The sequence below is a fragment of the Pristis pectinata genome, chromosome 17, assembly GCF_009764475.1.
Source record: "Pristis pectinata isolate sPriPec2 chromosome 17, sPriPec2.1.pri, whole genome shotgun sequence".
NCBI classification, from domain to species: Eukaryota; Metazoa; Chordata; class Chondrichthyes; order Rhinopristiformes; family Pristidae; genus Pristis; species Pristis pectinata.
Window position 1 is genome coordinate 34,772,166 of NC_067421.1, and position 10,499 is coordinate 34,782,664.

The 10,499-nt window shown below is 47.3% G+C and overlaps 1 protein-coding gene across 2 annotated transcripts; it reads left to right on the forward strand.

Moving 5' to 3' along the window:
* The first annotated feature begins 41 nt into the window (after positions 1 to 41).
* alkbh2 (alkB homolog 2, alpha-ketoglutarate dependent dioxygenase) lies at positions 42 to 9,218 on the forward strand. 2 transcript variants are annotated; one of them, XM_052032282.1, is made up of 4 exons: positions 42 to 161; positions 2,735 to 3,123; positions 5,633 to 5,831; positions 8,121 to 9,218. In XM_052032282.1, exons 2-4 carry the CDS (start codon positions 2,799 to 2,801, stop codon positions 8,428 to 8,430), a joined length of 834 nt encoding a protein of 277 aa, XP_051888242.1. In that variant the 5' UTR covers positions 42 to 161; positions 2,735 to 2,798; the 3' UTR covers positions 8,431 to 9,218. The 2 variants fall into 2 exon arrangements, with proteins under 2 accessions (XP_051888242.1, XP_051888241.1); XM_052032281.1 differs by lacking the exon at positions 42 to 161 and adding an exon at positions 189 to 256.
* The last annotated feature ends 1,281 nt before the right edge of the window (positions 9,219 to 10,499 follow it).

Genomic DNA, 10,499 nt, shown 5'->3' on the forward strand with positions numbered 1-10,499 from the left:
TTTGATTTAGGCATTTATGGGGTTAAAACTAGGGATTGATTGGCTGATGTTGGGCACGTGGTTTGCTGACCTCGGAGCAGGAAGAAGGCACAGTGTGAGAGGTGGTGGGAAGGAAGTTCTGTCTGGGGAACAGCTGAGAGGAGGAGTTGCAGCACAGCACGGTAAGCAATAATTTCGTAAGCTTGTTCTCCAAGTTGTCATTTCAATTCTGCAATGCAATCGAAATCCACATGCGGGGGGAAAAGTGTGACTGGAGGTAACGCTTGATCTGTCGTGCATTTTGTTAGAACAAGCAATCTGCTGGAGGAACTCAGCGGGTCGAGCAGCATCGGTGGGAGGAACGGAATTGCCGATGTTTCGGGGTGAAACCCTACATCAGACATTGTGTTTAGTTCTGCCCTGTGGTCCCTATCGTACAGTGTGTGGACTGGGATGGGTCCCAAAGTTGAATAGTATTGACTGGTTTGAATGGCTTATATTCGACAGAGCTTAAAACAACGTGGGTGGGTGTGTGTGTGGGAGGGGGTGTGTGTGTGGGAGGGGGGATGTGTGTGGGAGGGTGTGTGGAGGGGGGGTGTGTGGAGGGGGTGTGTGTGTGGGGGTGTGTGGAGGGTGTGTGTGTGTGGGGGTGTGTGAAGGTGTGTGTGTGTGGAGGGGGGGGTGTGTGTGTGAAGGTGTGTGTGTGTGGGGGGGTGTGGAGGGGGGGTGTGTGTGTGAAGGTGTGTGTGTGTGGGGGGGTGTGGAGGGTGTGTGTGGGGGGGTGTGGAGGGTGTGTGTGTGGGGGTGTGTGTGAAGGTGTGTGTGTGTGGGGGGTGTGGAGGGGGTATGTGTGTGGGGGGTGTGGAGGGGGTGTGTGTGTGTGGGGGGGGTGTGGAGGGGGTGTGTGTGTGTGTGGGGGGTGTGGAGGGGGTGTGTGTGTGTGTGGGGGGTGTGGAGGGTGTGTGTGTGTGTGGGGGGGTGTGGAGGGGGTGTGTGTGTGTGGGGGGGTGTGGAGGGGGTGTGTGTGTGTGGGGGGGTGTGGAGGGGGTGTGTGTGTGTGGGGGGGGTGTGGAGGGGGTGTGTGTGTGTGGGGGGGGGTGTGGAGGGGGTGTGTGTGTGTGGGGGGGGTGTGGAGGGGGTGTGTGTGTGTGGGGGGGTGTGGAGGGGGTGTGTGTGTGGGGGGGTGTGGAGGGGGTGTGTGTGTGGGGGGGGTGTGGAGGGGGTGTGTGTGTGGGGGGGGGTGTGGAGGGGGTGTGTGTGTGTGTGTGTGTGGAGGGGGTGTGTGTGTGTGGGAGGGGGTGTGTGTGTGTGGGGGGGGTGTGGAGGGTGTGTGTGTGTGGGGGGAGGTGTGGAGGGGGGGTGTGTGGGGGGTGGGGGCTCAATTAAACAGAGTGCTGATGGGACTGCCAAACTAGAGGTGGGGGAAGGATGTTCCTGATAATGGGGAAGTGCAGAACAGGGGAAGGATTTTGGGACTGAGGTGGGGAGAAATTTCTTCACCAGTAGAGTGGTGAAGCCTTGACATTATCACAGAAAGTAGTGGAGGCCAAATCATGAAAGGTATTCGAGGAGTTAGATAGAATACTAATGGCTGAAGAGCACAAGGGAGGTGAGGAGAAAGCAGAAGTAGGGTCCTGGAGAAGTTGATAAGAGTCATAGATTGGGTAGAAAGTCAAAGTTTTTTTCCCAGGTGGAGATGTCAAATATCAGAGGGCATGGGTTTAAGGTGAGGGGGGGGGGAGGTATAAAGGAGATTTGCGGGGGATTGTTTTTTACGCCGAGAGTGGTAGGTGCCGGGGATGTGGTAGAAACAGATACAGTAGCAATGTTTAGGAGGCATTTCAACAGACCCATGAACAGGCAGGGAATAGGGGCATACGGATCACGTGCACGCAGATGGGATTAGTTTAGATTGGTGTCGGTGCAGACACAGTGGGCTGAAGGGCCTGTTCCTGTGCTATACTGTTCTGTGTTCTAATGTGGATGATCAGCCATGATTGTATCAAGTGATGGGGTGAAGGGCTGAATGGCCCACTCCTCTTGATTTCTATGATTGACTTGCTGAGAGTAGACAGTGCAAGGTTGAGGGACCGCGGTACTCACGATGCCTTTAGGTGCCAGCTTTGGGGAAATACAGCAAAAACCCAGATCTGGCAACCCAGGCGGTCTGGCATTTGGCTCACTCCTTAGTCCTGAATGTGAGTCGGGGGTCCAGGGTGTGGACTCTGGGCTAGGTGTGTGTGGCTGGAACCAGGACCGGTCTCGGAACACCAGAAGTCAGGAATGTGGGTAGGTTTGAGGCTGGAGCTGGGGTCTGCTGTACTTGTGTATTTCCAGGAGACTCGAGACTGCAGATGCTGGAATTTGGAGCAAAAGACAAACAGCTGGAGGAACTCAGCGGGTCAGGCAGCAGCTGCGGAGGGGAACGGAGAGTCCAAGTTTCAAGTCGAGAAGATGAAGGGTCTCGACCCGAAGCATCGACTGTCCGTTTCCCTCCACAGATGCTGCCTGACCTGCTGAGTTCCTCCAGCAGTTTGTCTTTTGCTATATATTTCCTGCTCTCTTTAAACTCGTTGGAAAATGTATTATTTTACTGAAATAAAAGTGTGTTTGCTTTTAATAGGAGGAACATCCAATAGTCCAGAAAATCTGCTAGTTTGGCAGTAGCAATGTCCGGAGGGTACTGGATTATTGGAGTGTCACTGATATAGACCATCCACAGCTGATGAAAGTCTATATTCTGTTTTCTAACTAGACTGCTGCTGAAAACTTCACCTCAGTGGAAGCTGCACAATGTATTGTCTGTAACAGTAGGAACAATGGACAAGTTTGTGGTGGTGAACAAGTCAAAGAATCCTAAAAGTTGCAGGTCAGACCTGTGTGAGCAGAAGGATGAGGACCTGGTGGGTGTGAGCAGTGGCGAAGCAGAGAGTCCCAGGAAGAGACTGAAAAGAAACAAGACAGGAGGAGGTGACGGATCTCCAGCACCCCTTGTGGCCCAGCAGGAATCGGTGAGTGACGTTGCCCTTTCCTGGAAGCAAATCCGAGCTGAGGGACTGAACTGTGACTACACCAAACTGTTCACCAAATCCGAGGCTGATGACATACTCTTGGAATTGGAGAGAACGCTGGAATATTTTTCAGGTACAGATTAAAGGAATGGGAAGTTCACACAATTCGCAGTTCTATGTCAATAGAAATCTCACCTCTGAGATGAGCAACAACCTGGCTCACTCATTTGGTAGTGGTGGGGATAGAGATGTAGGCCCTTTGGTCCTGCTGCTTACCAAGGCGAATAACTAAAACTCCTGTCTAACAGTAGTGGCTGGTACACTGGAAGGCACACCACATGGTACACTCTGTGCTTAAAGGTGCACTCATTCTATATACCTTCCGGGATGGTAAATTAGTTTATTACTGTCACATGTACCAAAATACAGTGGAAAACCCTGTCTTCCATACTGCCCATACAGATCATTTCATTACAACAGTGCATTGAAGTAGTACAAGATAAAACAATAACAGAACGCAGAATAAAGTGTTACGGTTACAGAGAAAGTGCAGTGCAGGCAGACAACAAGATGCAAGGCCATAACGAGGTAGACTGTGAGGTCAAGGTGATGAGGGGAAGGTATTGGGGTGAAGTGTTGTTGTTCCAAGAGGTACCAATTGGACCAAAAAAAATTAGCATTGACTGAATTTTTTTTATTCTTGCTAAAAACAGAAAGTATTAGAAATACTCAGCGAATCAGGCAGCTTCTGTGGAGAGAGAGAAAAACAGAGTGGATGACCTTTCATCTGTCATTGCGGGACACTTGATAAATAAAGAACACCATTTAATCCATCAATGATTCTCCTTCCAGAAAAATTCCATTGTAGCACGCAGTTGTTTCTTGAATTATTCCAGGGCTTTTCCACTGCTAATCTCTGAAGATTTTTAAACGAATCCCCTCCCAGCAACCTCCTGCAAATTACGCAAAGCCTGAATATCCGAGCAGACTCCATACAAGTTGCTGAAACTTCTGCAGAAAAGCTAAGCAGATGTATCTCTCCGTTGAAAGAAACTTGGAGCTGATCAAACTGAAATTTTCGGCATTAGTAAGAGAATTGTGAGGGTCTGTCAAAGTAATCCTTGCAGAGTTAGAGAGCTCCAAGGACATGTTAAATGTTGGGAAGCTGAGCCTAAGGCAGAGGGTTTCTTTTAACACCAGTTATAATAAATAATATTGTGGAATTATTTATTGGAGAAGCCTATTGAACCAAAGAGTACAGGTGTGGTGTAACAGTAAAATTACCGGACCAGAGGCCTAGACTAACAATCCAGTAATTTGAGCTCAAATCCCACCATTGTAGCTACAGAATCTAAAATCAGTTTATAAACTAAATTCTTTAAGGCTGGCGCAGCAGTGCACCAGTTAACGCTGCAAACTCACAGCACCACGGGTCGATCGTGACTGTGACTGCTGTCTGTGTGGAGTTTGCAAGTTCTCCCTGTGACTGCGTGGGTTTCCACCAGGTGCTTTGGTTTCTTCCCTCATCCCAAAAGATGTGTTGGTAGATTAATCGGTTACCCTATGTTGTCACTTCGTGTGGGCAAGTGGCAACAGTGCTGAAGAGGAGTTTACGGGCATTGAGAGAGCACAAGGGCTGCGGGGAAATAGGGAGAGGAGGAACAGGACTGATGAGAATGTTCTGCTGGGAGCTGATATAGACCTGATGGGCTGAATGGCCTCTTTGTTTGGTTTGGTTATTATTGCATGTACTGAGATACAGTGAAAAGTTTTAGTTTTGTGTGCCATCCATACATAATTACATAAAGGTAGTGAAAACAGAATGCGGAATGTAGTGTTGTAGCTACAGAGAAGGTGCAGTGCAGGTAGACAAATAAAGTGCAAGGGCCATGACAAGGTAGATTGGGAGATCAAGAGTTCATCTTTTAGTGTATGAGAGGTCCGTTTAAGAGCCTAATAACAACGCGATAGAAGCTGTCCTTGAGTCTGGTGGTGCGGACTCTCTGGCTTGTGTATCTTCTGCCTGATGGGAGAGGGGACTGGGGTGGGAGGGGTCCATGATTATGTTGGCTGTTCTCCCAAGGCAGCAGGAAGTATAGACGGAGTGTGTATGATAATAAGTAAGTTTTAAAAAAAAAATTATAAGGTAATTGAAAATGTTTTCTGGAGAGAGTGGTTTAATAAAAAAAAGCCTCACACATAAATCATCACCTTTCATGACATCAGCATCAAAGTACTTTGTGCTCTGCAATCACTGTCTAATGCAGGAAGGTATTGGCCAATTTGTGCATAGTAAGCTCCCACAAACAGCAATGACCAGACTTTTTCAGTGGATTGAGAGAGAGATGTGTTCAGGGTATTCAGAGTTAATACCTCTGCTTTTCTTCAAAATGGTTCCGCAGGATGTTTTATGCCAGAACAGACAGGAATTGATTTAATACCCCACCCAAAACTCTGCTCCCTGACAGTGCAGCACTCCCTCAGTAGTACATGGAACATCCACCTTGTAGACCTGTCAAGGTGGTGTAGACCTGTCAAGGTGGTGCACACCTGTCAGACTTGCCGTTCTTGAGATGTTGGCCTGAGGCGGTGGTGTCTTTACATCGATTGTTTTTCTGAATTTTATGTCTTTTTGTTTTGAGGTGATCTGACCAAGGTTCAGGTGTTTGGGAAATGGCACAATATCCCGCGCAAACAGGTGACCTACGGCGACCCTGGGTTGACCTACAGATATTCAGGGGTGACCCTGTCCCCGAAGCCTTGGACTCCTGTGCTGGAGAAGATAAGGGAGAGAGTGACGCAGGTGACTGGACACAAGTTCAACTTTGTGCTGGTCAACAGGTGAGGAGAGGATTTGAAAGCGATGAGGCAGGAGGTGAGGGACAAGATGAGGAATCCATGAATTGCTGGTTACCCGTCATTGTGTAGAGATCCTGGTTTGCCATGTGGCAAAAGGTCAGAATGCTGATCCATGCCTAGTTCTCCTGCAGAGTTCCTGATGCTGACCCTATATAGAGTGGACTGTTTTGAGACAGAGAGGGAACACCTGAACAAGAATGAAAAGGAAATCCATATATAAATAGCTTCTGTAGGCTGCATGATAGCAATCAACAGCATACTCTTAAAGATAGACATTGCTGAAACATAGGAAGCTGAGTAATCAGTTCACGCACAATTGGCTCCCAAAACAGTAGTATAATGGCCAGATTTATTTGATATCTTGGTGAAACTGATTGTTCAGGACACCTGGCTTTCAAATTAATGTGAAGGGATTTTTTTTTTTTTACCTCCATCAGTGAGAAACAGGGCCTCAGTTTAAGTTGTGTCTGAAAGAAGGCACCTTTGACAGTACGGGGCTTCCTTAGTACTGCAGTGAAGTCTGACCTCAATTCTCTGGAGTGGGATTTGAACTCTCAACCATCTGACTCAGGGTGAGAGTTATGGCTGTCATTGACATGGGGCTCTTGTAGTTTGTTACCAGTGCTCTTGAACCTTGAACTACATTTTCAGCTTGGGGATTTAGTGACCCCTTACCCCACATTTATCAAATGTGTGTGGTGGATTAGGAACCATGAATCATTTTTAACAGGGCACTTTGGCAGTTCCTGAGAGGCCATGTTCCAGTTATAGGAGTATAAATTGCTCATTGAACATAATTATGAGGGGATTCGACCCATTGCAGTGTGTTGGAGCTTTCTTTGATTACAATCAGAAGTCAGAGAGGAGTTTCCTTGCTGTTGGTTTTGTTTTAATAAAAGTCAATTAATTGGTTGCTCTGTGGTCAGGATAGGGCAAGCGATGATCTTTTGTCTATTTCCTTATCTAAAATTGAAGCCAAAACATTATGTAATTAGAATTATAGAATTGTTAAGGTTTAGACAGAGGCCGTTGAACCCCTTGAGTTTACACCAGCTGCTTCAGTGTTCTGACGGTCGATTGGCTACGTTACTAGTGGCTTGTACTTTGCCTGTGTAACGCAAGCTAATCACGGTATTATACAGCAAGAAATATTAATGTGGCATGAAGAAGATAGTGGATGTTTGGCATTTTTTAACAAGAGGGCAGCGAAGGCTCAGTTTTTATGATCAGGACAGGGAATGATAGATTTCTAGGCATGAAGGGAACTGAGTAAAATGGGGTCAGTGCAGGAAAGCTGATCTTTTATCCCTGCAACACTATGGTCTTATTAGATGGTGGAGTGGACACGAGGGGCCAGGTGACTTACTCCTGCTATTATTTCACATGTAACAGTGACCACAATGCCACCGGATTGTTGTAAAACCCCATCTGACTGACTAGTGTGCCTCAGGGATGGTAATCTGCCATTGTTGCTCCATACGTGTCTAAGTTGCCCATTGAAATGGCTTAGCAAGCCACTCGATTCTGGATCTGGAGACCATTGATCTGGAGACGTGAATTAAAATCCCTTGAATTTAACTTTGCAGAAGGAAAATTTGTCATCCATCCTTGCTCGGTCTGGCCTTTGTGATTTTGAACACATTCCCGTGGTTAACTCGGCTTCCTCTTCCTGTTGGGGGCATTAACAGATGGTCAGTAAATGCTGGAATAAAAACAAAAAAATCAGGAAGAACTTGGCAGGGCTGGTGGCATCTATGGAGAGGGAAACAAGAGTTAATATTTCAGGTCGATGGATGCTGGCTGACCTGCTAAGTGTTCTCATTTTTGTTTTATTTTATTTTTCCAAAATTTGCTTTCCAATTAATGCTGGGTTTGCCAGTGACATAAATACCTGCTAATAAATTAAAAAGCCAGAGGTCTCCAATCACTGAGCATCTTGTACGTTCTCCCCGTGGGTTTCCTCCAGGTGCTCCGGTTTCCTCCCACATTCCAAAGATGTACAGATTAGGAAGTTGTGGGCATGCTATGTTGGTGCCGGAAGCGTGGCAACATTTGCGGACTGCCCCTAGAACATTCTACACAAAGGTGCATTTCACTGTGTGTTTCGATGTACATTTAACTATTAAAGATATCTTATCTCTGGAGACCGAGGGAAGGTTAAATGGGGTGGGGAATAGGTGTTGCAATTTTGACCACTGTGAAAGGATGCTTCATAACCTGGCTGCAGTGCCAAGTGCAAGCTAGTAATGCTTCTGCTTGTCCACTCAACAGGTACAAAGATGGGAGTGACCACATGGGGGAGCATCGGGACGATGAGAAGGAACTGGAGCCACGCAGCCCCATCGCATCAGTTTCCTTCGGCGCCTGCAGGGACTTCATCTTCCGCCATCGAGATGCACGGGGGAAGAGCCCATCGCGTCGCCTGGAACCAGTGAAGCTGCTTCTGGGTCACGGCAGCTTGCTGATGATGAACTTCCCAACGAACGTCTACTGGTATCACAGCCTGCCAGCCCGCAAGAAGGTGCTGGCTCCCAGGGTCAACCTGACCTTCCGCAAGGTTCTGCCCTCACTGAAGAACTGAGCTCTAGACAGTCAGGCTTCACTTGTCAGCCAGGGGAGACTGCTGGGTTCGCGTCTTCTGCCGCCAGCAACTCTCGGGCCACCCGTCATATGCTGACTGAGCTGGTGACTAGTGGGTACTTAACCATGATGGGGTCACAGCTGAGCTCATCCTCCCTTTGCACTGCAGATATTTTACAGAGGCATTGAGAGTGATGCTGCTGATACCTTGGCTGAGAACCGCCCTCCCCTCTCTCTCAACTATCAGCCCCCACATCCCAGATACCCAGAAACAAATTCTAGCATTCCAAGATCTGCCACAGGGATGGGTGTTTTGCAGAAGGTTAGTAGGCAGTTTTTGGGATGCCTAAGGCCTAGGGATCTGTGAATTTGGAAGGTGCCTACATTTGGATGGGAGTCGGGTTTTAAATGACTGAATTGCAATGCAATTTGACCAATAATCTGCTTCCTTGCTATTTCAAGCACCTTGCTATTTCTTCCAAGAGAAACAAGACCACGCAAGTCAAACGTGCTTTAGTTACTCATGTTTCTCACACCTGGGTTGTACCACCGGTGTGACGATGCACAGTGATATTTAAAGGGTTCCAGTTGACAGCAATCAGAAATAGATGTGTCGGAAATCCACGACTACTGTTTGCAATTAGAACTGAACTTCTTAAATAAATGATAAGCCTCTGTCTAGAGATGGAAGTACATATTCAGTAATGATTTCTGTAGAATTGTGGGGGTATTGGTATCCATTCTGTCTGTATGTTGTATTTAAGTATTAAAACATTTCTACCCTGTTGAAACATATCACTTTTGTACAGTTTTACTGTAATTAGTCTACCCAACTCTTCCCAGCTTGTCTTAAGGAGACCATTCCCACTCCAAGTGACTTCACAAAAATCTAGGCCAAGTTTAACATGGGAGAGGGTGAGGTTGTGCACTTTGAAAAGAATCAAAAAACATTATTATCTAAATGGTGGAAGATTATAGATGAGCAGAGTATAGGGAGATCTTGGTGCTCTTGTGCACAAATCACAGAAGGTTATTAGGCAGGTCAGGAAGACAAATAGCATATTGGTCTTTACTGCAAGAGGGCTGGAGTTTAGAAATAGGGAAGCATTGTTACATTTGTACAGGGCACGGTAACGCCACCTGGAATACAATGTGCGGTTCTGGTTCCCTTAGCAAAGAAAGAATATACTGACATTAGAGGCAGTCCAAAAGAGATTCACCAGGCTAATTCCTGGCATGAGGGGGTTGTCTTATTGTGAGCAGCTGGGGAAATTAGATCTATATTCTTCAGAGTGTAGAATACTGAGGGTGATCTTACAGAAACATGGACAAGCAGTCCCCAGGTTATGACAGGGTTCTGTTCCTCAGCACTTGTTCATAACTCAAACAGTTTGTAATACGGAAGTGAACAAATACAGTGTGTGGGAGGGTCACAGAAATAGCGGCGCGGGGAGAGAGGCCGCCAGCCGGCCTCACTGACTCAGTGAGTGAGTGAGTCCGCTCAGCGCTCCCAGATCTGATCGGTCCCACCCAGCTCCCGATTGTTGCGGCTTTGGGGAGGGGGAAGAGAAGGCACTTGGAAACGTTGCCTATGCCCATTCCCACCTGCCAGAAGGTACCTGCAGTTCCGTGGTAGCTGGGGAAATCCATCCCACCGGTCTCCCAAACGCTCACTCATACGCAAGGGCAGTCCATAAGTTGGGTATTCGTCACCCGGGGACGACCGGGTGGATGTCAAGATGTTTCCACCAGTGAAGAACATCGAACGAGGGTACATCATTTCAAGATTAGTGGGCAGCCACTTAAAACTGAGTTGTGTAGGAACTTCTTACAGAAAGTGGTGAATCTGCATTGCTCTACCCTGGAACATTGTGGAGGTTGGATCATTAGGACTATTTAAAGATGAAATAGATAAATTTTTTAAAGATCAGAGAACTGACTGCTGTGTGGAACTGGTAATAGAACAGCAAGTGAGGCCTAGGGCCGATCAGCCATGATCATATTGAACAGCAGGGCAGGCTTGAGGGGCTGAGTAGTCCTGCTCCTATTTTCTTATGTTCTAACAACCTC